General features: G+C 47.3%; 10 protein-coding genes across 10 annotated transcripts; 6 read left to right on the top strand and 4 right to left on the bottom strand.

Moving 5' to 3' along the window:
- Window positions 1-1,251: 1,251 nt before the first annotated feature.
- On the top strand, window positions 1,252-3,348 carry PFICI_00762 (uncharacterized protein; the record flags this gene model as incomplete). Its single annotated transcript, XM_007829343.1, has 1 exon — window positions 1,252-3,348. One exon carries the CDS (start codon window positions 1,252-1,254, stop codon window positions 3,346-3,348), a length of 2,097 nt encoding a protein of 698 aa, XP_007827534.1.
- Window positions 3,349-4,396: 1,048 nt separating this feature from the next.
- On the top strand, window positions 4,397-5,607 carry PFICI_00763 (uncharacterized protein; the record flags this gene model as incomplete). The annotated part of the gene is made up of 3 exons (XM_007829344.1): window positions 4,397-4,633; window positions 4,742-5,023; window positions 5,086-5,607. 3 exons carry the CDS (start codon window positions 4,397-4,399, stop codon window positions 5,605-5,607), a joined length of 1,041 nt encoding a protein of 346 aa, XP_007827535.1.
- Window positions 5,608-6,289: 682 nt separating this feature from the next.
- PFICI_00764 (uncharacterized protein) lies at window positions 6,290-7,991 on the top strand (the record flags this gene model as incomplete). Its single annotated transcript, XM_007829345.1, has 4 exons — window positions 6,290-6,497; window positions 6,557-6,887; window positions 6,936-7,149; window positions 7,203-7,991. The coding sequence occupies 4 exons, from the start codon at window positions 6,290-6,292 to the stop codon at window positions 7,989-7,991; spliced, it is 1,542 nt and encodes a 513-aa protein (XP_007827536.1).
- Window positions 7,992-9,161: 1,170 nt separating this feature from the next.
- On the bottom strand, window positions 9,162-9,870 carry PFICI_00765 (uncharacterized protein; the record flags this gene model as incomplete). The annotated part of the gene is made up of 2 exons (XM_007829346.1): window positions 9,162-9,767; window positions 9,820-9,870. 2 exons carry the CDS (start codon window positions 9,868-9,870, stop codon window positions 9,162-9,164), a joined length of 657 nt encoding a protein of 218 aa, XP_007827537.1.
- Window positions 9,871-10,912: 1,042 nt separating this feature from the next.
- On the bottom strand, window positions 10,913-11,275 carry PFICI_00766 (uncharacterized protein; the record flags this gene model as incomplete). Its single annotated transcript, XM_007829347.1, has 1 exon — window positions 10,913-11,275. The coding sequence occupies one exon, from the start codon at window positions 11,273-11,275 to the stop codon at window positions 10,913-10,915; it is 363 nt and encodes a 120-aa protein (XP_007827538.1).
- Window positions 11,276-12,209: 934 nt separating this feature from the next.
- Window positions 12,210-12,819, top strand: PFICI_00767 (uncharacterized protein; the record flags this gene model as incomplete). Its single annotated transcript, XM_007829348.1, has 2 exons — window positions 12,210-12,649; window positions 12,738-12,819. 2 exons carry the CDS (start codon window positions 12,210-12,212, stop codon window positions 12,817-12,819), a joined length of 522 nt encoding a protein of 173 aa, XP_007827539.1.
- Window positions 12,820-13,380: 561 nt separating this feature from the next.
- On the bottom strand, window positions 13,381-16,147 carry PFICI_00768 (uncharacterized protein; the record flags this gene model as incomplete). Its single annotated transcript, XM_007829349.1, has 5 exons — window positions 13,381-14,507; window positions 14,993-15,163; window positions 15,446-15,515; window positions 15,574-15,885; window positions 15,932-16,147. The coding sequence occupies 5 exons, from the start codon at window positions 16,145-16,147 to the stop codon at window positions 13,381-13,383; spliced, it is 1,896 nt and encodes a 631-aa protein (XP_007827540.1).
- A 1,385-nt stretch (window positions 16,148-17,532) lies between these two features.
- On the top strand, window positions 17,533-18,503 carry PFICI_00769 (uncharacterized protein; the record flags this gene model as incomplete). Its single annotated transcript, XM_007829350.1, has 3 exons — window positions 17,533-17,968; window positions 18,035-18,393; window positions 18,447-18,503. The coding sequence occupies 3 exons, from the start codon at window positions 17,533-17,535 to the stop codon at window positions 18,501-18,503; spliced, it is 852 nt and encodes a 283-aa protein (XP_007827541.1).
- Window positions 18,504-19,600: 1,097 nt separating this feature from the next.
- PFICI_00770 (uncharacterized protein) lies at window positions 19,601-21,208 on the top strand (the record flags this gene model as incomplete). Its single annotated transcript, XM_007829351.1, has 1 exon — window positions 19,601-21,208. One exon carries the CDS (start codon window positions 19,601-19,603, stop codon window positions 21,206-21,208), a length of 1,608 nt encoding a protein of 535 aa, XP_007827542.1.
- Window positions 21,209-22,810: 1,602 nt separating this feature from the next.
- PFICI_00771 (GTP-binding protein OLA1) lies at window positions 22,811-24,278 on the bottom strand (the record flags this gene model as incomplete). Its single annotated transcript, XM_007829352.1, has 3 exons — window positions 22,811-23,362; window positions 23,579-24,064; window positions 24,132-24,278. 3 exons carry the CDS (start codon window positions 24,276-24,278, stop codon window positions 22,811-22,813), a joined length of 1,185 nt encoding a protein of 394 aa, XP_007827543.1.
- Between the last annotated feature and the right edge of the window lie 1,019 nt (window positions 24,279-25,297).

Below are 25,297 nucleotides of genomic sequence, written 5' to 3' on the forward strand. Positions count from 1 at the left end.
TTCCTTCTTCTTCCCCCCCCCCCCCCCCCTTCCCAAACCCCCAAGAAAAAAAAATAGAAAAAGGAAAAGTTTCTCCCCGTCCTCAGGCTCACGCTCATGGGAGTCCTGGAGCTCAGCCATGGCCAAGCCCATGGACCTTTACACGCAAATTCATAAGCACTCGAAGACGTGCTGGACTTTTATACGAGACATTTCTCATCAATCCCAGCTGAGATAAAAATAATTGTGGTTGGAGGCGATCGTGGCTCCTTGTCTCAAAGCTGGAATCCAATTGCGGAGGATTTTAATGGAGTACGCATCAAATCAATTGTGCAGGGTTCGGTGGAAGAAGTACATGTCGGCATCGCGGACGGGCTGCTCAGCCAGGAAATCGTGTACTGTGATTTCACAGGATTCTTGTTCCCCTGGTGCCTCTTTCTTGGCACTGGCGACAACAGGTTCAAAGTCCTGCACCACAAACGGTCGAGATGGAAACTGACAAGCGATTTCGAAGCATAGGAAACCTGCAATCCGCCAATTGACAGTGATAAAAACTTTGTTTGTCGTCTTACCTCTATCAAGGCGTCTATGTGGAGCTCTTTGGAAACAAAGAACGTTTCATTATAATGATAAATTCCAGTTCTAGCTACCTTTTTTGTAGGTCCCTGTGGAACATCATCATTATTATCCACTCCCATATATTGGTCTGCGTTGTGACAATTTTTTTTCATTTCTTCCCTATTAAGCACAAAAGATCGATTTCTACTTACTATATCCATATATGCATTATGCATTATACAAATGACAAACCGTTTAAATGGTTAAAAAAACACAAGAGATGTAGGGCCAGTGCCTTGATGGTAAGTAGCAGTGACTTTACGGAAACAACGGAAAACGAAGGTTTGATGGAAACGATTAGGTAATCTAGCTACAGGCCACGAGACTGATGATGATGATCAGGCGTTGGTGATCCTCTCAATCTGAATTGTGGCAAACGTCGCAAAAGTGATGTATGAAAGAGGGCGGGGGAAATTAGGTACTAGTACCTAGTGTGGTGCCTTGTTACCTAACAAGAGAGTCCGGAACAAAGACGAGCGCTGAGAACAAGAACATTGTTATCAATGCAAACAAGAGTTTTGTCACGAACAAGGTCCATGATTATTTAGCAATGGCAGTGGTTGCCGGCTATATATTTTGGACATTGGTCTGATGAGCCACAGAGAAGTTTTGCAGAAATACATCAATCAAAACTCCTAAAACGAACAATATCAAATGAACACCACCAAGGCCACGGATCAAGCAAGCGCGATGACAGCAACGGCGCCCTTTTTGCGCCTGCCGACCGAGCTTCTTCACGACATTGTCCAATATATCGAGGAACCTGAAGATGTTGCAGCTTTCGTGAGTAGCTGTAAGCATTGTATGCTAGCTTTGGGTAAAGATTTTGTTCACGTACGATCTGCAAAGTTATGGATCGTGATTCAGCCCTTGGAGGACCTGTGGAGATACAGGAGTTGGGATGCGAAGCCTCTAACAACACTAGAGATGGCAATAGAGAGAACTTTTGACAAAGATATTCTCGAGTGGATACTGGATCTGCATGTGACGAATTATCCTCAGTGCCTCGAGGAAGAGACAATCATCTCCAGCGTCGAACCCTCCTTACTTGTCAAGGCAATCCATCACCACAACAAAGCAGCAGTCCAATTGCTTTTGGACCGGGGCGTTAAAATCCTAAAATCTACTGCAACAGTAGAGGAAGTCAACAAACACTGGGAAGGGTTAATATGCCCCCTTCTGTCCGCTCTGGATGAGTTCCCCATAAGCAAAGATATCGTGCACGTTCTCCTAGAAGCAGGTCATTACGTGGATCACGAACACCTGTGTAGAAGTATTTGGAAGGACAACCCGGAATTAGTCAGTCTTCTGCTAGAACGAGCGCCGGAGTCATATGCAACAGAGGCGAGAAGATACCAGCTGCTTGAGTATGCAGTCATAGGAGGCGATGATGAAGACCCCAAGCTACTGGAGATGCTTATCAACAGCGGTATGGATATTGGAAGCGCACCGGAGGCGGAAAGAAATCGGCTGCTTAAGACTGCAATCACAAAAGGCAAGGATCGAGACACCAAGATACTTGAGTACCTTATCAACAGAGGTCTGGATATTGAAAGCAAGACCGGTAGGTATCTTGACCCGGAATATCCTGGTAGGCCAAAGCTAGCTTTCGACCCGATAAAATACTCGATACAAGCGGGCTATCCACAAAGCGCAATTTTTCTTCTACGACAACAAGTTCTCCAAGGTTTGCACACGCTTGAGAGTCTGCCAAATCTCGCTCAACCAGTATTCGAGGTTTATGCCGGATCGCAATTACGGAGACCTGAAGTGTATTCCCACAATTTTGGATATGTTGAGTTTACCATGGCACTCCACGCAGAATTCACCACTTCCATCTGCAATGCACTCACCCTCGAGGAGGCAGACGTTGAACAAAAGTATCGCGAAGGCTGTGACTTTATTATGTCTCAGGTGCTTCAACACTCCATTCATTCGAGCAAACTCATGACATATATGCTTGCAAACGGATGCAGGATTTTGCCCGAATTTATTTTCCAAGAAATTGAGTTCTGGCGAATGGCCGAGCACTGCCTGGTAACTAATCACGAACACCCATATCGCAAATTATGCAAACGGTGCAAAAAGCGCAAGGGTATCAGAAATCCTTGTCCTAAAGGGGACTCTTCGTACACAGAGGCCATGTCGCATCTGGACTTGTTACTTTCCTGGGCTGGTTCAGATCTGATCAACAGCAGAAACAAAGTCAATATCGTCCGGAAGAGAGTCCAGGAAGAAGTCGAGATGACACCTCTTGATTACGCCTGGGCTGGTTCAAGCAGCATAAGCAAGGTCAAGCTCACCAGTGGAAGGGTCAAGGAAGTGGTCGAGATGACACTTCTGGACTACGCTCTCGTGAACTGTATTTGGCCGGTCGTCTTCTGTCTGGTCCGGCACGGAGCTGACTTGACGTCACTCGATCCACGAGCGGAGCAGTCAATCCGCCAAATGTACAACGACAATGCCCTTTGGTGGGCCAAGGGAGGGAATGTTCCAATTGAAGACGCCATGGCAGGTCGATTTGTACCTGAACGGCAAGTATTCGGCCAGGACATGTCGGAGGGAAGTCAGGCGACCCAGGCTTTGGCTCTGGTTATGCTAACGATAGGACTTCCGAGCGAAGACCAAGTCAGCGAAGCGCCGTCAATGGCAAAGCAAGCACTAACATCTGAAAAAATGGCCAAGATCTCGAGCAGAAATTGGCGAGCGGCCGTAAATGGATCGTGGAAGACGCGCAGATTTTGGGAATAGTGAAGATAATGATGTAGTATGGGCGTGTGTGTTATATAGACAGTATTCTCGCAATGTGTCTGTAAAAGCTGGAAAATTTGAAATTTAAATTTAGACTGTTGTGATTATTAAATGAAATTTATTGCTAAAATGAAGCAAGCAAGCCAAACACGATGTGTTAAGTCGCGAAGATGCCCGACAAGGGAGGCTCTTCATAGTCCATCGAGACGGATGGCCTCCCGAACCCTGAATGCAGGAGAATGTGCTCCAGGTTTGATTAAAGTATTATTTTACATGCCGTAGTTGTTGAGCCTTAGCCATCATGCCGTGGCTTTCATGGCTCTTTGCAACGTCGGAGAGACGATTCAAAACGCAACCAACTGCATACCTACATGACATATTATGTAACGCAAGCACAAACATCACCCCTGTTCACCAACCGCTAGACTTGGCGATGCTACAGGTCACTGTAGAACTTGTGAGCCCGGCTCGGTGCATGGAGAGCATTCAAGGCGGAGCCAACCCGCGTCGCCACGCAGAAGGTCGGAGTGGTTCGAGATTCGCTCGTTGGCACTCTTTCAGATACCCATGTACCTAAAGATGACCGATTTATTGGGGCGCTGTGTGGGGGGGCCCAAGACGCCGCGCGCGATGTGCTTGCTGGGTTCGACCCCGACTCCAGCGCTTAGCGCCCCGCAAGCTTCAGCTGAAGACGAGAATATGCCGACGAATAGATCAACACTCCCATTAGTAGGGAGATAGCTGAATAGGTGCTATTACTTCAATTCATGTCCGTATGCATTGGAAATATTCCTCGGATATGTAGTCCCATGACCGAGCTACCATGACCAGACTATGCAGTCTCCGACGCCAAAGCAGATGCCAGACATCAGTGAGGTGTGATTGGGTACCATGCAGCACTGTGAGAACCAGAATTACCAACAGGACGCGCGCTTCGGTCAGATCTCATCTACTAGTAAAACACCTACACAAGGGACCCTGCTTGGGACAGATTTTCCAGAGACAACAACCCTCTTAGACAAAACACTGCAAAACTCAATAGCACACCATGTCATCCTCACAAAGTAGAATTGCCCAGCTGTCAGAAGCTATAGCTACCCACTCTCGTCTAGTTGACGAATATCTCTCAAAGAACAACCTGCCGCAGCCCAGCTTTGACGCAGATGGTCCCAACAACTTGGACCTCCCACCTGAGATCGAGGCATCGCGTGCCCAGGTCCTTGCAGCAACACGAGAGCTCAATGATCTTCTTCAAGGTCCGCGAAATCTGCTTTTCAACCATGAGGTGCGCGCATTGGTTTAACAATTATGGAAACGAGTAGTATTGACGCCAGACAGCACAATCAACTAACTACTCTATCTGAAATTCATTTATCATTTTGATGTCGCCAAGAATGTCCCCATCTTGGGAGGAATCACTTACAAAGAACTGGCAGCATCGATCGGTGTCAACTGCGACGCTGTCTGCCGCATCCTTCGATTCGGAATTGCTTTTCGGATTTTCCAGGAGCCACAGCCCGGTACCATTGTGCACTCTGCAGCTTCGAGGCAGATTGCCGAGGATGGGGCAATGGCCGACTGGGTCGGTTCCAACGTGGATGACATGTGGCCATCCGCTCAAAAGGTGGTAGACGCCTTGAAACAATGGCCGTCGGCGGACGAACCGGATCAGACGGTAGGTGGATACACCCCTTGATCAGTCATGACTCATGAGTCCATGTTGAGCTGAAGTCTTAGGGGTTCAACGTGGCCAACGGGACGAAAGAAGTTTTTTACAATGCGCTCTCAAAGGATCCGGCTCGAGCACGCCGTTTCGGAGGCGCAATGAGCTTCTTCACCACCGGCCCTGGGTATTCCCTGGACCACCTGGCCGATCATTATTCTTGGGCCTCACATGGTTGTGGCACTGTCGTTGATGTCGGAGGATCTCATGGCGATACGGCTTTCGCCATAGCACGCAAGTTCCCAGACCTGAACCTAGTTGTCCAAGAGCTACCCGGAGTTGTTGCAAACTCACAGAAGCAGGTTGGGCTCAATGTCCGCTTCATGCCATATGACTTTTTTGAGGAGCAACCAGTCAAAGGGGCCAGTGTGTACATCTATCGGCGGATTCTTCACAACTGGCCAGATAAGCATTGCATCAAGATCCTGAAGGCTTTAGTGCCGGCGCTCAAGTCGGGCTCCCGGGTCCTGGTGATGGACTTTGTGATGCCACCTCCTTGCGTGATTCCCAATGCTGCTGAGCGTAAACTGAGGTAAGTGGAAAACATCCAGCAGCATTAAACAATTGTCACTAATGGCCCGTGTTTCTCATCATCATGGCTATGGACCTCACGATGCTGGAAATTGGAAATGCAAAGGAGCGCGATCTGGACGAATGGAAGGCTCTATTCCAACAGGCTGACGCAAAGTTTGTTCTTAAAGATGTGCAGCAGCCCCCAGGCTCAAGCCTTTCTATCTTAGAGTTCATCTGGAAATAACACAGCAACTACCTAACTAGGATATCCCGATTAGATTTATGTTCACGTACATGGCATCAAGGCGTGAAAGCCAAAAGTATATGTAGGTCTGAGGCGCAAGCGGCGTTCGGCTTTTGGTCCTGTGTTGTGGGTTTGCGGGTAACATAACGTCGACTGAGGCGAGGCACATATTCAAGCTTGCTGGAGTGCCATATCCTACCGCGCTGCTGTGCCTCCTGTGCATGTTGGTTGTTTGTATGCAAGAAATGTACCTAGTGGGAGGATTATTCGGCTATATGTATAAGTAATCCTTATACCCTGTATAGTAATCCTTGTACTAGGTACATTGCTTGCATACAAACAACCAATAGCCCCGTCTCGCCCGCGCCTCCCAACTTTGACTTTCATCGTCAACATCTACTCCGCTTCTTCTTACCTTCTCGTCTTGTCTCCTATCCCATTCGTGTGGCGTAGAACTTGCCATGGCTGTCCTTCAAATCTTTCTGACGACAGTGCTTTTGGCCGCTCTGCTGACGATCGGAGGTGCCATACGACGTTTGTTCCTTCACCCCTTGGCTCATATTCCTGGCCCGAAACTTGCGGCTCTCACCTGGTGGTATGAATTCTATTTCGACGCCATTCAATCTGGCCAATATGTCTTCAAAATCCAGGAGCTGCACAAACAATACGGTCAGCCAATAAGTGCACACGGATGGTCCACAGCGCAGCGTCACTGATCTACCCGGCAGGACCAATCATCCGGGTCACACCGGACGAGATTCACATCTCTGATGTTGGATTCCTCGACACCATTTATGCCCCTTCTTCGTCCCCGAGAGACAAGTATGAGTACCAACTGAGGACTTTGCGGGTTCCCGGTGGCGTTGGCACTACTCCCAGTCTTGAAGTCCATCGCAGACGACGTGAAGCCCTGTCTCCATTCTTCAGCAAACGCAATGTGGTCTTGCTTGAGCCGACAATTACCGAGAAAGTCCAACAGCTTTGTCAATCACTTTTGAAACATGCCTCCGAACAGACGCCAGTCAATCTTTCGGATGTCTTCTTCGCCTTCTCTAATGAGTAAGATCCCTTCGAATTTGGACGAATATTGATCCTAACAGAGGCTAGTGTTGTCAACAACTTCTTGTTCTCTCAGAGAACAGACGTCCTTTCGGATGAACAGAAAGCCGCCACTTTACGCCATAACAGCTACCAGCTCATGACTGGAATTAATCTCAACAAGCACTTCCCGTTCATTCCCGACTTCCTAGAATCTCTCCCGAAATCCGTCAGCAGGTCTATCATGCCACCTGGATTGCTTGATATGCTAGACCTATTTGATGTATGCGTTGCCCTGAAACTTATTGGCATGGTGTTCTAATACAAAACCCGCAGCGAGTCCGAGCCGAACTAGTAGGCATCATCAAAGCTAAGGCTTCTCGGGCCTCTAATGATTCGTCGATTGCAAAATCTGTATATTATTCTGTGCTCGACAATCCTATTTTGCCCTCACCAGAGAAGGCTTTACTCCGGCTTGAGCAAGAAGGTGCACTTCTCGTTCTCGCGGGAACTGAATCACCAGCCAAGTCCCTCAACATGATATTCTACCACCTGCTGGCCAATGCACATATCATGAGCAAGCTGCGGGAAGAACTCAACACCGTCACACGGTCAGCGTCGTGGACCCAACTTGAGCGACTGCCATATCTCACCGCCGTCATCGAGGAAGCTCACCGTCTCTCCTTCGGTGTCACGGCCAGAACAGCACGTATCGCTCGAGAAACACTTATATACACTCCTACATCTTATGCAGCTCACTCTTCGAACATCGGAAAGTCCTTCAGGATTCCCGCCGGTACTCCCATGAGCACAACTACCTTAAGCGCCCATACCGCACCGACTGTTTTCCCGGACCCATTCGCCTTCGATCCGGAACGCTGGCTCGGTGAAGAGGGCCGCAAGCTCCATAAATACCAGATGTCATTTGGCAAAGGCAGCAGAAAGTGCCTTGGCATCGAGCTGGCTCGTGCCGAGATGTATCTGGTGACTGCAGCGCTGGTTCAGGGCTTTGATATGAGATTGTGGAAGACTGAGGCGAGCGATGTGGCATTTGTTCATGATTACCATGTTTCAATGCCGAGCCTTAAGTTCAAGGGGTTGGAGGCTACGATAACTGCCTTGTGAGGAAGTATAGCATGTTTTCAATGGTTGAAGTATTAATCAGTCCTCGTCGGAGAATGCGGCTGCGGCGACAAGCTCGGTTTCGACGGCGCTATTCCAGCCAACCGTATAGATTTGGGGGTTTGACATCTTGGCAGTCTGAATTAGTGTGGTGCAAGTTCAAAACATCGTCGCGAATAGGGAGATATTCCGATATTACTTGATGTCGTACGTTTTTGATTACGTCGTTTTGGATATCACGACAGGCTGGGGAATTGACGGCCTAGAGTGTGAGCGCTCCACTATATCATTTCTCCCCGCAAATCCAACAGATGCGATAGATACCGACAACTCTACAACTCTGACCTTGACGGAGAGTGCCCGTAAAATTATGGATATAAGTCAAAGACAAAACATACAGCCTAACATGCAGTGTGGGATGCCATCCAAAAATTAAAAAACATACAACACCGGGGATTCCCCAGCCGTCACCGATCTGAGTACTAATCCGGCGCTTCTCAGTTTATCTAGGGCAGAGCGGACGGGATGCCGAGTTTTCTAAGAGCTATGGTCGTATGTGACAATTTGGTCGAGTATTTTGATACATTATACGCATAATCATTCAAATATTTTGTTGTTTTCTGACCGCAATACGCGGCCATGAAGCTTGGCATGGCACGAGGGAGCTGTCGCATGCTTTCATTTTGGTTTCTCGGAGGAGATAAGTTGAATTCGTTTTGATATTATGCCATTGGCTTGTGTTTAATCTTCGACATATTCTACTTATAATATCGTGCAGCATTTCAACTTGGAACACCACTTAGACTAGGTTCCCTTCGAGTTCATCTTGGTGGGTTACTCTCGGGTTCGGGACCCAATGGTGACATTGGACCGAGCAACAACACAACTTTTAACCAGATTATGGATTATTTTCTACTTTGTCTATGAGTCTGTACGAGAGCTTTGAGCAGGTTCTAACCGTCAAGAAAGGAATGCCGTCAGCTGCTAAGATACGGGTTTCAAAGACAGCTACCATACAATTTCCTGCAAGTTTAGGTAATTGCACGCGGTGAATCTGATTAATATGGGAAGATGATTCAGCTTCCCTTCAGCCTGGAACCTGACGAACACTATTTTCAAAAAAGATAAAGCAATATTCCATCTATTCTAGCTCCTTCTAAACATGTGCTTTCCTCACAATTCGTGCTCGTGGCATTGACGCGTTTGGCTAGGGCTACATTCACCCACATTATCATGAGAGAATGAAGCCTCAACCTGGCCTGACTCCTTAATATTCCCCTGCGTGTCCATAACTTCGGTGTCTGCTACGCCGCCTCCGTCGGGACATGCCGAGTGCAGCTGGTCAAACATCTCGTTGCAGGCATTGGTAATGTCTTGCACGTTGTCCGGGAAGACCTTGAGAAAGTCAAAGGCCGTGCGGACGCCTAGCCGGCAGATGACGCCATCGTCGCACAGCACGTTGGTCACGTCCTCCTCCATCTCCTTGGCCTTGATCTGCTCAATCTTCTGCACCCAACCGCAGAAGTGCGACTGCGCCTTGGTCAGCGTGTCGCGGTTGCCGTGGACTTGCTTGCACGCTATGTTCTTGAGCTTGACGGTCCAGCTCTCGTTCTCATCGCGAAGAAAGATGAGGCCATCGCCGCTGGCGACGCTGGGTGGGTAGAGGTGACCTTCGTCGATCATTCGCTCTACCCACTGGTGGAATTCGAGTCCACTTTGCGTGTACCTGTCGAGCAACAGTCCAGGCGACGGCGTCTCAACGTCCCGCTTCTGCAGCGCCTATCTAGGTCAATTGTATGATTGTGGCTTTCTTGTTACTATCCACACTTACCATGCCATGCGCCTGAGCAAACAGAAGAAGTAGTGAGCATGGGAACTTCATGATGATCCAGGGTTCTGGGTTTACTTGGATTCCGTATGTGTGTAGATAAAACAATAGCTAGTGAGATGATTGTTTGCTATTATATGATAGCTGTAGGACTTGGTCGATTGATTAACCGTTCTCCAAGGGTGGCATAATGCTACGGTATTGACACTCCATTTATACTTGAACAGCAAATCGTTGTTCTTTCGGTTTGACGAAACTGACGTCGCCGTTTGTTCGTTCATCCTTTTTTTTTAGACGTTGAAGTCATATTATCGCCTGGTAGATATCGATGGCTCAATCCTACTGACGTCGTCGCTCTTCTATTCTGTTTATTCTTCCTTCGCGTTAAAATTATATTTGTAACCTGGTAGGCATCGATGGCTTCTTTGCGATATGGATCGTCGAGGCAAACTATTAATAGTTTACGGCTGAAATCTTGTAAAAACAAATATTCTCGGCATGCACTGCGTTTGCCAACTATGGATCATCGTTGACACTTAGTGCAGCTTGTCCAATCCTGAATCAGCGCTGGTCGTATGAACCTTGTTAGTAATAATGCGCTATGTCCCGGGACTTAACTTGGACTGATCTGCAGTTCCGTGTCATTTGCTCTTAGATGACATTAAAATCCATGTTACACGAAATTATAAGCTTGACATGGCTTAAATCCTGGTGATAGCCACGAGGAGATCTATTATGTTTGGAGGCAGTATTTGACTACCCCTGTCAGGCACCGACATTGACCCCTGGCAAAGGCCCCGTTATAACCAACGCCACATACAATCTTCGCCTTGTATCCAGACTTCACATACGAGTTGTGCATCGTATCAACACATTGAGGTCATTTGACGTCACATGCAATCTAGTCATTCCGCCCCATCGGTAAAAGCGGATTAGGTAGAAGAGGTCAACGAGCGACGTTTTTATCAACTAAATTCCAATCCCCTGAAATCCTAATGCCTCAAACGAATGACTGCGTACTTCTTATAACCTTCCTTGAGCGCCTACCACGGAACCCTGATCCTCTCTGTACTAACGACTTCCCACCGCTCAGTCATCAGTACGGTGGCTGAAGTCCAAGTAAAGTATAGGCCTGGTTGGCCTCGTCCTGTGCGGGCATCTGGTATCGGTTGTTGTGGTGCTGCTTGTAATTATACTCGATCCCCGTTGTATCCATGTTGGGAAACAATGTGTCCTTGACCCAGGCTACTGCTTGTCGGTACTCATCCGCCGAAACATTGTTGTTTCTCCCATAGTTCCTCTTGTAAGTGTCCATGCCATATACAAATTCGGCATCATTGCGACCCATGGCGGCCCATGTTGCTCTGGCTTCTAGCATCGCCGCAGTGGGAGTAGGGGAAGCGGTCGAAATGCCGATGCTCAGCAGAGCGGGTAGGTAAATGAAGCGACTGAAACGCATTTTGAAGAATTTGCGGTAATTTTGTTTCTGGGAGAAATTGGGAAGATGTGTTTTCAATTTGATGAAAGAATATATCGAGTAGATTGATTGCAATTGCTTTGTAACTCGGGTTAAGTGAAGCAGATGGGGAGGCTACTTTGAAGTTTTTAAATGAGGCTTTATATATAAGTCGCATCTAGCTGTTGTGGCTCTGTGCTCATCTTGTCTTTCACTGGCAAAGGCTATCATCATTCTGCGGGTCAAGTTTTGTTGCTATTACAAAAGCATCGATATCCAATATTATGAGATATTTTTAGCTAAAAATCCTACAATGTATCTATTACGTATGTCGGATAAAGCATATCCAAACACATCATTGCCTATCTGATGCCTGTAGTTTTAGTGCTTGTAGCCTTTTCTAAAAACATGTTTTGATCGTCAGTTCGTATAATCCAGCGACTATATATCCATAAATCCTTCCGTTATATATACTATTCTTGGGTTTTCTCTTCAATTCTTTGTAGATCTTGTGGAATCTGGCAAGGATACCAAGATATTCAGTATAATCGATGCGATCATATCCTCTTCCTTTCTTCAGATCGTGCAGAACGGTCATCATGCAAGACTCAAATGACGCTGTTGGATTTTTCGATCTGCTAAGGACCAGCTTTACGCCGATCAGCATTTGACAGCTACGTAACTTGAGTTCTCAGGTTAGTATCCAAGTAAAGAGGTATACGAGGTATACGCAATATAGCTAAGTAGAGAATGGAAATAATGACAGTCTTTCAGACATAAATAGGCCGTAGGTTCTCTCCTGAAATCTTTTCTTTCTCTATCATCATTCACAACATCCAAAAACAACATTTAACACAACAATCGCACATCATCTTTCAACTTCCTAAATATCAAATACATATCTACTTTATCAACCCTTTAAAACAACGCCAACAAAATGCAGTTCTCCAACGCTCTTCTCGCTATCATTTCAGCCGCTGCCACTGCCCAGGCTGGTTGCTTTACTAGGGGCGACGGCAATGGTCAAGGTGATGGTCATTACGGCCAGGGCTTGAACCAGTACGACATTCTCTCTTCTGTGGCACCTCTACTGAAGGGACACTACTTGTCCAATGAAGAACGTCAGCAGTGCGCCATGGACACTTACCAGAACAAGTGGAAGTTCTACGTCAAGGCAAGTTTTCGAGACTCTCCCCATTCCGAATCGGTCCGGAAAACAATCTTGTCATTGCTAACATTTCTGGCCGCCTGCTCACAGAACACCGACGGCAAGCCCAACGATATCAGCGAGGATACTGTAAAGCAGTACCTGCACAACGAAGCTTATGCCTGCCAATACGGAGGAAAGTCCACGCAAGAGGGCCACTGGGAGATTGTGTAAGTTGTTCCATGCATCGAACCCCTCTCTATCCTCTTCAATTTCCCTGTCGGCTACAGATATTTACTGACCATCGCCATTCTACAGCTCCGACCCTAACCCTGGCGAATGTGTCTCTTCTTCGCCTTCAAGCAAGCGCGATACTACCGTCCGTGGGTGGAGAGCATAGGACATTGATCGGCCTTGTATAGTCACGAGAATTGACCGAGTGGAATAAGCATGCTTGCTTGGGTTAGGACTTTGGTGACTTATAAGAACGAGTTGTACGATTTACCAGGCTGAAGCTAGGAGCAATAGCCAGGGACCTTTCATTTGTTTTACAAGTAGCACTTAGCATTAGTCTTTCGTTCAATCACAGAATTCTCATTTTCAATTTCAGTCTTCATCTTGAGAATGATGCTTCGTTAAAACGCTTGAATATGATCTGGTTCGGGCCCTGGTTGATACCTGGCGCCGTTTTCTTTAAAAATTGCGCATTGTGAAATATGAAAAGATATGTAATTATGATAGCCGTGTTAGATAACGTCTTGGGGCATCTTTATGCTTGCCTGAGTATATTTTTACTATAGGTCTACCTTGGGATAATCTCAATCGTGTCAAAAACCGGTTGTTCTTTTGCCAAGTCTGTGTGCAGCGATTAGTAGAATTCAAAGAAATTCAGACGGCTTTTAAATTGCGTGCATTCTATAGCCAAGGACTTGTCAAACTCGATTGAATCCCACCTCTACTATTATCGAGAAGCGCTTTCAAGGACACACAGAAACTTCAAAGCTGTGCCCCAATGCCCACATCGCCTCTTCAGAATCCGTGCGCCTTCTCGGATGACACGCATCGAATCGACACAAGACAAGTCACCGACGCCTTCAATGTATACCTGTATTCCTTCGGCCGATTGTATGAAATTTTGGACTAGATCGTCATCAATCGGCCGCTCGATATGCATGAAGTTGGGCAACTGAGAGCGTGACTCCAAGGCATCATCAGATGCAAGGTTGTGGGAGTCTTCTGCGCTCCGCCTTTGCTCTCTTGGACGGTTCTCAAAGGGGGGACCATTGCGGATACTGGGTGTAGCAGGGGAGCACACCGCACGGGAAGGCTCGTCTGGGTCGACGTTTTCACCTGGCAGGCCCCCTGGTATAGGCCTGGACACGTCGGAGTGTTCTGCTGGTATCGACACGGCCAAAGGAGAGCCTTTTGAGGCAGCCGCTCGGCAACATAGCGCATAGGCCCACAGGACCACGGTGGCCATGAACATTGAGAAAGGTTGGAGCATGGTATCAGAGGGATACCTTCGAATATGCCAGTAAATGGCACCCGCATGAAGTACTGCCAGGCGGCACTTGTACCTGTCGCGATCAAACCAGCACCATGCTATCTGCTCGCATTTGGGTCTCGAAGCATGTCCAAAACACTGTGTTGCGGACGCCTCACCCGACTTGAAGCTTTCAAACAAGGTTCTAAGCTCCATGAACGGAGTCAGCAAAACGAGACGAGCCAGGTGTAGATACAGAAACACCGAACCCTCGAAATCTCCCGTCTTGGCCGAGTCGCTGACGGCGTTCCAGTGGAGCACATCTAGACAGTCACAAGCGCTATTCCTCCAATCCGCAATTTGAGGAATCTCAGCTGGATAGTGAGTAGGTGACACATAATTTCGCGGTTTGCTGCTTCCATGACCATATTCCTTTGGATTCCACTGAGACAGGGGGTTGGTGTAATATCGCTCTACTTGCCAGTTCCATTGAATAATGTGATGAATAATAATCGCAACTGAGAAATCTGGTAATTCGGGGTCGACGCATCTGTGCTTATGGAGATTCTCCAGGGTTTCGTCAATCGTTCTGGGTTCCAAAACGCCTATTTCAAAATTTTAGCCTATGGGTTGCAGGCGTTGCGGCCATAACTACTAAGCCTCGGAGTGAGTGGGCATTAAGAAGCCCAATGTTAGTATTGGAAATTAAATAAGGTTGGGGTTGCAAACAATTTTTTACCTTTTTCCAGGCACTTGGAAATTTGTTACGGTAGACATTGTCCCACATTGTGTGAACTTCATATTAGTCCCGCTTCTCGGCCCGTTGCCGACGAATGCACTTCGGCCACTACAAGATGCCATTCTTCTGTGAGAGGATATTGACCAGCGTGAAATATGAATATTTTTTAGATTGTTATAAAATGATGAAATAATGAACAATCTTCCTAAAACATGCCTTGAAGCTACACTTGGCCCGCTTTTTATCACTTCGAGCGTTGATTGGTTTATTAGATATGTCAAATTCTGTTGATCACATATGAGCGGTTGTCTTCATCAGTCATCTGTAAGAATTGCCAAAGAAAATACTTACGATCGACTCGAGTGGTCCTCCATTTCCTAGCTGGAACTTTTTTGTCGAACAATAAATCAATCTCGCCAAATGTACGGTCTTTCGTCTCTGGCAGACGGAACCAACACCAAATACTGCAAATCAAATTTGTTCCAGCGAAGAACCAGGCAGCTTTAGCTCCCCAATTCCAATCTAAAGAAATGCGTTAAAATAAGCTTTGCATTCGCCAAGTACTGCCGTATGAAAGAGTTGCCACTTCGGGATATCATTCTCGGCGTAATGATGTTATTAACAATGCCGGTAATAACGCATGAGAACCTGCCGATGGTGATGGTCTTATACCTCAATCTACCCGATGGCGTCTCTGCCACGATAGGATACGCAACGGTCCTATAGTCATCACGTTGACTAGTTGTGACAGAACCATGATGATGCCAACAGCCAAAGTAGCCGAGGGGAACCCCCAGCACATACAAACCCAAGCAGTGACAAACGGTCGAAGCATGGCGGGTACCAGTTCACAAGCGTAAGTCGTGCTGAGCGTCTTCGGAAAGTCAGCCATCAATTATCTCGAAAGCCATAGCGCCAGGGATTAAACTGACTTGAAATACCCCCCATGGGACTCCACACATGAATTCCCCAATAGCCAGTACAATCAGGGATGGCGTGAAAACAGGAATGAAAATACCTGCTGCCATCCAAATCATGAAGACCATAATAGTACTTCGGGCGCCAAACCTGTCCTGTGAGTAGGCATTGATCGCAAGGCCAAACAACTGACCGACCGCAGAAGCATTGGACAAGCCAGACTGCCATGCTGCTGAAATGTAGCGCCTGCCGGTAGAATGTTCATACTCGCCAAAGCGCTCTAGAAACTGTGTCCGGCCATAAAATGAACTCATCTTACAGCCCAGCTAGTTAGCATCAATAATGTGTTTTTGGCCATGTACAAATATATACCATGTTTGCATCAAAACCTTCCATGACAAGCGCCATTGACATGTACATTGCCCAAAAAACAGCTACCTTGTATTTCTTGAGAGCTTGACGAATCGTTAGATTCCGATCGTATGTGTCGCTCTCCTTTGCACGTTGAATCAAGTCGATTGTGTTGGGGTCGTCTAACTTGAAGACTTTTAGGTGGTCATCTCCGACGACAACTTGAGATGGTTTCATGTTGACTGGATAAATAGAGTTTAATTTGGCATCAATGGATTCTTGTTGGATGTGATGAAAGTAGTGCCCGCAGAAGCACCTGCTGTCATACACACTGTCAAGGCCGTAGCCGAGTTTGAGAAAGAAGAGAGTAGCTTTGAGCGTTTGGTAACTTGATCCAAAGGTTACGTGAGCTCAATAACAGATCATACTGACCACTTCCTACGTCTCGACAGCGAGGACTTGATTCATAAGGGAACGTCATTATACTCGACTACTCCGTCTGATTAAATGCCTATATCCGGTGGGGAAAAAAATTTACGTTCCAAGTTTAAATGTAATGTTGCAGGAAGCAAGATTGGCTGCAAAACCCGAGAGCAAGGGGTTGGTGGGGGCGGCGTTCAAACATAGCAAAATAAACCACTTATTTCTCGTTTGGGATCTCCGCCCAAGATCGGAAATAGAGACAAACGTAGCCAGCAGTATATTCGGGCTGAGATTCGAGGCCCGGGATTCGACTACAGCTTAAAACTTTAAGTCATGGTCGATGTTACTGCATGGACAAAAGTGTGGTGCTGCATAGGTATATAATCCCGGTGGAGATGGCACAAGTGGTACAAGACATCACAGCTCGGGAATAAGACCGGTTTGGTGAGAACGTTCGCTTATAAGCACCTCTTGACTTTAAATATCTACATAACCAATCTCTCTTTTCTATTCCTTTTTCACCTTTATTAAATAGTCTCCCTTTTGATTACTCCTGAATAGAAGGCTGACTATTCAATCAAGTATTATTTAGATTACGGAGCATACACAATGCCAACCAAACTCCAAAAGGCCACTGCTAGAGCATTGACAAAAGGATGCTTTGAAATCTCGGCACAGAATCTGGGACAAGTGAAGAAAGCGGCAAGATGCTTGGATATGATGTGGTGCAGGTAGGGTAGGTAAATTGCTAGGTACTGTCTATGCTTCCCCGAGCAGGTACCTACTGTAGATTGAAGCCGGAATTACTGTAATCGAGTCGAAAGGCCGGTTGCTCTTTGCCAAGTTTACATGCCGCAGGTGCAGGGTGTTTATATAGGCACGCTACCAACTTATCCGTTGCATGAGGCATAACGGAGATGATGTGTAATATGATCCTTTGGTGCTAGTGTTGAAGGAGCAACTCCACATCTCATCCTCTCAAAAGGCACATCAGTGGTAAATCCTAAAGACCAATCTCCCACAAATCAACTTCATTCTCTTTTCTTTCTTCTCCCAGGCCAGTCTACTCTTGCATCAAAAGAGACTTGGACTGAAAGAGACTTGGCGCGTCTGCTGTCTCAGGTTTTCCCCGCCTTCGTCCGACTTGCATCATTATACCAATCCAACGACATTCATAAGACTCACTGGTCAAACCAGTGATGGCATCCAAAGAGGGTGTCCTCATTACAGGGTGCAGTGATGGAGGCATCGGGTCTGCACTAGCACTCGAGTTTCAAAGGCGAGGCTATCACGTATTTGCCACAGCTCGCAACCCCTCAAAGATGTCCCGGCTAAACGGTTTGTCAGGAGTGACAACTTTGGCACTCGACGTCGTCAAACCAGACGATATGAAAACTGCAGTCGCCGCGGTAGAGGGCAGCGGGACCACCTTGAAGTATCTCATTAGTAATGCAGGGCGGAATCATTTCATGCCTATCCTGGATGAAGACCCGCAGGCAATTCGTGACCTTTTTGAGGTCAACCTCATTGGCCCAATCACGCTGACCCAGGCCTTTGCTCCCTTGCTCATCAAGGCAAAGGGCATGGCGGTCTACATTACCTCAATCTCAGGTTATCTTAGCATTCCGTACATGGGTAGGGTTCTCACGTCCAAGTTTCAGCCAATTAAAGTCTACTGCAGGCAGTTAACAAATGCTACAGGAACGTATTCGGCCTCGAAGAGATCGCTAGAGATTGTGGCCGACACTCTCCGTCTGGAGCTTGCCCCATTCGGTGTCGATGTCCTCGAAGTCGTCACAGGTGGCGTCAAGACCAATGGACAGACATATTTTGAAGACTTGAAGCTACCGGAAGAGTCACTCTACAAGCCAATCGAGGACACCTTTGTCAACAGAGCGCAAGGCAAGGGCGATGGCCTGGAAAGGATGGATGCGGCGGAGTATGCATCGGCCGTGGTGGATGCAATTGCTAACCGTACCACCGGTCGCTTCTGGTTTGGTGTTAATGCCGAGGCAGTAAGAATGAGTACAACCGCGACAACAGTCCCACAATCTGCCATGGTATGTTCTGAATGTAAATTCTGATTCCATCATCAGCGACTAACAATAGTTAGGATGCCGGGGCAGTCATGGGAACAGGACTTGATGCGTTGGAAAGCGGTGACAAATGATGTGGCGAGATTGTGCCAGCAACGCCGTGGAAGACCAGTTGCTATGTCAATGGTCGGAGACAAGCAATAAACCTAGCAATTGGTCGACATTCGAGATAAATAATCAAACAAACGACTGTGCTAGATTCCAGCAGTCTTGTTTTGATAAATTAAAGATTATTTTATTATCAGTGGAAAACAGCTACGGTTTTTAATTTGATTGGTGAAAAGCGGTATTCGCTAGAATGCCTTACGCGTAAGGCATTCTCGAGCCTCGCTAATTCAAATGCCTTGGCGGCAGTGCTGCAGCTGTGTTCAAGACCTGGAAGGCTTAAGCAAGACCAAAAGACCCCTGCGGGGTGTTGAAAATGCTGAAATATCGCCGGACCAGATCCAGTTCCAGCCCGCCATCTCCCCGAAGCCTCACCATGAATCCCAGTAATTGGTGATTCTTGACTTGAGTGGTTGATCTCTTGGAGAATGCATGAAAATAGCGACTTCTAAGCTGTTACAGCATACTATCATTTTTCGATGTGGCCTGGTCTAGGGACGCTATGGCAATAAATCGCGATCTCTAATAGTTATTTTAATCATTAGTCGCAACTGCAGTGCTGCGACTTAACGGGCGCGACTCGATTTGTCTTCTCGCGAAGGAAATGCAAGACTACGATGCATGTTTGTAGCCTCTGAGAGGCAATTCGAACAGGATCACCGTCGACTTGAAGAAGCAGAAGAACTCGTCTAGGACTTTACACAACAAGTTTTTCTGCGATATTTTGAGTCATGACACTCGTAGAGCCTTGCCATTCAGCTGGTGACCGACCGCTCTTTTACAATCCAAGGAAACATGACTAACCTCAATCTTCACTAGGGCTGACTTTGATTTGGTTTACGGCTTTTACAGCTTTATGGCCAATCGCCGCAAACCATCACTCCACAACCCGGGCAGAAGAAGTAGGATATAAGATTCCGGTAGAATCCTCGTAATTGATTCTTCAGATTCTCCATACTAGCTCCACGATAAGGCTGATGGTCCACTAATTTCCGAACCTTCTTTTTAATTTCTGGTCCGGAAATTGGGTCAAGCTGTTTCTGTACTCATTCTAGTTGCCTTTATAATGGCCAGCATTCGAAGTCCAGAGTCTGTATCATGTACCGCCACAGCTGCTATGCCCTGCACTGAGCCTTGCGAAGAGGATCCGCATAATCCTCCTAGAAGTGCACAAAACAACGCAATGGTTGACGAGATATGGACTCAGGATGAAGAACATCACGGAGAAAACTTTGATCCTGATGCTTTATTGCCTCGTGTTTTGCGGCCAGAGGCAGGCGAATCAGATTTGCAGTACCTTCCCTGGAGTGGTCCTTTTGATGATCTCTTGACGCACAACTTCATGCCGCGGTGGTGGTCAGCAATTACCTTTACCAGTATTGTTATATCATATTTATTGTGGCTGAACTGGGCGAGTAACGGCAAAACCACAATTGCAATGTCAAGTTCCTTCGATTACTATATTTCTCTATCATCTATAGGTGGTTTGATTGGAAATTTTGGTTTTTTTGTCGTATGGCTTTGGAGACGCTCGCTGGTAGGAAGTTGCTTGCTATCAATATCCATCTCGACGGGGTGTTTCATTCTTATCCGTTCATTGACTTCGACGTTGGCTTTACAAGACGGTCAAAGCTTTTGTGGTGAGGAAGTGGTAGCCGGGTGGACATGGAGGACTGGACCGCCACCTCCGATCACTCCAAGCTGTCAGGATCGTGTCGATTTGCAGCAGAGCAAACTTTTTACCGAAGCACTCTATAGGGCACAATTTGCCCGCATGATTGAGATTACGCTACCAGCAGGCAATGCCTCCATCCTTGCGTTCTCCATGGCCGACTTCCTCAAAATAAAAAACGACTCTGTACTGTGCTACCAGGGCTTTCAGGGAAACCAGGACCTTTACGGGATGGGTATTCGATATGGCATTTACCTTCAGTGGATCGCGTCCATACTTTCGAACAACTTCCTCCCAGGTACTCGGCTCGAAATTCAAAGCTTACATCTACTCTTTTCTATCGGCATTTGTGTCGCTACCTTGGTCTTCACCTTCAGAAAGACTTGTACCTTCAGCATTGAAATTGAAGTGCTATATTGGCTATTCTGGGGTGGCTTCGTCGGTGTCGTAGCAGCTTGCCCGAATCAACTCCGTTTAGGAGGAACTCAACGTGCTCGAATGCTTGGTCTGAACTGGACTATGGCAACGCTGTTTGTCACCGCCAGCCTCATGACATATCATATGATTTGGTATTTCTCTTGGGGTTATGATCAAAGTTTCTCACGTATGCCCTGCGGCACATGGCATTTTCTCATCTTGGCACCTATTCTAGACCCGAGCGAAGCTTTCTGCTTTAGCAGAGATGGTATCACATTACTCACACTGCCTTATGCGCACCTTCTGGGCATTAGCATCCCAGTGCTCACCTTTCTTACCATCCCAGAGATATTGGGCGCAATTGGCAGCTCGAGATTATGTCGGTTCTTGATGACAAGGACGGATGAGCCCCCCGAGTCAACTACCCCCACCATGTCGAGGAAGAGACTTCGAGACTCCTGGAAGAGGATCTACAGGTGGCTTTGTATAGTTTATCATGGAATACGTCACATAATTGGCCTTCCGGCGCACAACACGGGTGGGATCCGCTTGATAACCCCTTTGGATATTGCTGTACGGAGGTGAGTCTGGAATGTTACTATTCGCTAGCTCTACAGGCTATAGCTGACTCGTCTGCAGATTATATCGCATTAAATGTATCATCCTAGCGCTGGCCAGCACCGTAGTTTCTATTACGGCAATCGAAATCACTCTAGCTCGGAATAAAGTCACCAGTATCAACACAATTGACTCAGTCGGGCAATTCACACCCTTCATCATGGGCTTGGGAGCTTTCGTCAGCGTCTGCTGGCAGTTGTTGAAACAAGAAATAGTGAGCTTCGCCCAAAATTCATCCCCTAACCTCAGATAATGAGCCCCCATTGCCCAATGACTTTCTTTTGGCTAAGCTTCCATTCTAGGAACGAAGGAACAAAATCAGAAGGAGGCAGAGTATTGGAAATGATATCGAGCTCGAAACACCAATGAGATCGTTGAGCTATGCATTTTCGCAGCCAGATCAGGATTCTCTGACTGTTAACAGAACGTTGCCGATTTCGACGGATAGAGGTTCCGATGGGTAGAAGTGTGGTTACGCATTCTATTCCCTTTGGACCACGACCCAATAGCACAATCAGATATTACGAACTCCAAGCTCATGATCCTTGAAAAAGCGCGGACTTTGGAGGATTTGGGCAATGGGGCAGTTTTGATGAAAAAGGCACACCAAGAGCTTTGGAACACTTATGCCCGGGATAAGAGGCGAAAAGATTATCAGATTCGCATCTTCCAATTTTTGCGCGCGGCATTCGCCCCGATAACACTTTAAGTCCTTCTAGAAGCAATACATTTTAACCCGGAATAACTAGGCTAATATTCACGAATTTTGTATGAATTATGGTAAGAAGTTCCCTTCCAATTTCTTAAGCTGGGATTGAAAAGCCAGGCAAATAGGGAGGGAGCCTCTCTTTGCGGAACAGGCCCTGAATCATTCTCCTGACAAGAGATGCTGATACCACTTACGTGGTTCAATTTTTGTTGAATTTTCGGGTAACCAAGAATTTCGACCCCCCCTCCCCTCCTGTGGTTCTGCGTTGGAGAGTCACAGCAGCTTTCAATGGCATTCAACTAAATCACTACTGCAATATGGCTGGCCTCAGCGCGGCAACCACTTTACCTCTGTATACTCAGCAGGTACCTATCAGATTGCCCATTGGACTGGTGTGGACTGCAGTCACGATGAGGGGATGAGACAAGGTCATGATGTTGACCTTCGTAACATTTCAGTCAGCCCTTCTTTCGACACTAGCCAACGGAACTCAAAAATTCCCAGTATGGTCATCTTTGTCAAGTCAGTGAAGCCCGAACTTACGTTACCTTTGACTGCCTGTACTAACCATTTGATTGCTAGTCTGCCAAACACTTAACAACCGAGCATGAGACGCAAGGTGGCAGAAACTCCAAAGGGTTCGGCCAAAGTTATCGAAAGACGATGTTCATAGCTTTCACATGCACTCTATCATGGGGTTTCCGTGAAACAAACACTGGCGTTTATCGGATATCGGACAATATAATATATACATCGGGGAAGCCGTCTTCACGTAGTTGAAATGGTACTACATCATCACAAAACATTGAACCAGAACTTGACTTGTTCTTCAGTTTATTCTTGACTTTTTTCTATCACATCTAACCCTTGGCGGCACCGGCCTTGATGAGTAGGATATCACCATCCTCAACGACGTACTCCTTACCCTTGGTCATGATCTTACCCTTGGCCTTGACTTCGGATTCATCACCAAGCTCCTTGAGCAAGTTGAAGTTGTATACGATAGCCTGGATGAAAGTCTTCTCAAAGTCTGTGTGAATGACACCTGCGGCTTGTGGTGCCTTGATACCAAGACGAATAGTCCATTGTCGGACCTCGTCGGTACCGGTGGTGAAAAAGCTACCAAGTCCGAGGGCCTTGCGCATGGACAGAATAATCTTGGGCAGGGCAGACTCGATGCCCAGGTTCTTGCACTCCTCAGCAGCCTCGGCCTCGGTCTCGAATTGCGTAAGACGCTCCTCGAAGCATACAGAGAGGGGCAGAATGGGGTCGCCAGCGGCGTGCTCCTTCATCCACTCGGCAATCTTGGGAAGATGCTTGTTCTTCTTGCGAATGAAGTCCTTCTCGGACAAGTTGACCAGGTAGACGACAGGCTTGGCCGAGAGGAGGAAGAGAGGGTTGATGACCTCAACCTATTGAAATAGCATTAGCCACGGTCCAACCACGTCTTGGAATGATGACGGTGTGTAATATGGAGATGCAATCAGATTGTGTTTCTTATCTCAGTATGTCCTCTGCGTTGTATATTGAGGCATTCGAAGAGCTGGGTTTGAATCAGGCCTTTGGCCCTTATTCATCATAAAGGTGCGGAATGAGGGATGTGAATAGAAAGAATCATATTTCCTTACCTCCTTGGGTGACCAGGTGCCCTTTCGGACATCCTTGCCATCCTTGATCCAGTTGAGAACCTTCTCAATGGTATCTTGCTCTTCCTTGGCCTTCTTGACTTCTAAACTCTGACCACCCATGCGGGTCTTCTTCTTCTGGTTCTCGAGGGCCTTTTCGACGAACTCGATATCCTTGAGTCGCAGCTCCTCGGCAATGATGTCGAGATCTCTGACGGGGTTCACATCACCCTCGACGTGAATGATCTCGGCGTCGTCGAAGCAACGAACGACCTGGAAAATGGCATCGACGGCTCTAATGTGCGACAAGAAAGCGTTTCCAAGACCAGCACCAGTAGAGGCACCTCTTGTCAGACCGGCGATATCGTAAACCGTCAAGTTGGCGGGAACGCGCGACTTGGGGTTGTATTTCTCGCAGAGCCAGTCATATCGCTCGTCAGGCACGATGACGCGAGCCTCTTCGGGGTCAATGGTAGCGTAGGGGAAGTTCTTCGAGAGGCTGTCAGCGCGGGGTGCTTGAGAGGTCTTGTGAAAAGTTTCTTAATTTTCAACATACGGCGGGGTTACCAAGGTTGCACTTGGTAATGGCCTGGAAAAGTGTCGACTTTCCGACGTTGGCAAGACCAACGATACCGCTCTTCAAGTTGTTTCCAGGGCGACCCAGAGGGATCTTCTCTTCCTTGACGGCCTTCTTGGGAGGCATCTTGGGCTTTTTCTTGTTCGAATAACCGCGGCAAGCGACGAAACAGTAGAGTGGAGAGGTTGCAGCAGTGTTTCTAGACACTACCGAGATGACAGGAAAGGCAGAGCTAGCTGCAGATGCACGAACGATGCGGGCCAGAGAAGAGAAGGGCGTGGGAAATAGTAGGGAAGACACGGTGGTCTGTTGTTTTCGGTTCGGGCTGGGGATTAAACCAGCCTGAGAACGTAGAAAAGGATGGAGTGGTGGGATTCGAGACAAATCTCAATCAAGAGTTTGTCTACGAGCGGCGGTTTGGGTATCTGAAGAAAATGAAAAGAGTAAGAAAAAGGGAAGAAAGCGGGCAATGGTGGGCAGCCTCAAGCAAAGGAGGGGAGCTTCTTTACACCTGCAGCATTGAAAATGGAGGGGCTGCTCGCATTGAACGAGGGAAAAAAAACCTTTGCAGTTTTTGGTGGGTTTTGTTTCCCAATCAAAATCCAAGTTTTTTAGGTTGCGTGTACCTTGAAATTAGGTAGAGCTGATCGGAGCTCGGTACCAAGTTACGCCGGGGGTCAATGGTCGCCAAGGTAGGCTGTGACCAGCTGCGTTGGGCTTCTTGTAGCAGGTAACGCCGTCAGACGTCACTGTTACCGATGGAAGCACGGTCCCAGGCTTACAGATAGCCCCAGACGAGCCAGGGAGTTACATAAGGTAGTTTGTTGGCTGGGTCCGGGGGTCCAAAGCTCAGGCTGATGCTAAAACGAGGGCAGGAATTGGATCATGTCCCGCATGCATCAGCTTGGCCGCCAGTGGCTGACGCCGGCCTAGGTCTGTCCTAGTGGTGCTTTGATCGGTTCTCGTTCTCGACCTCAGGCAGACCCGTTGACCTCTGGGGTGAATTGAGACATGAATCCTGATGATGCCTTATCCTGAATCACATTCACCCGCTTCCTGAGTAACCTCTGTATACTTAATCCCTCCCATATCATCTCAATGCCCAGCAGGCAAATCAAAAGTCTGTACATCTCAGCAAGCACGTA

This window comes from Pestalotiopsis fici, assembly GCF_000516985.1.
Source record: "Pestalotiopsis fici W106-1 unplaced genomic scaffold PFICI_Scf_1, whole genome shotgun sequence".
Lineage (NCBI taxonomy): Eukaryota > Fungi > Ascomycota > Sordariomycetes > Amphisphaeriales > Sporocadaceae > Pestalotiopsis > Pestalotiopsis fici.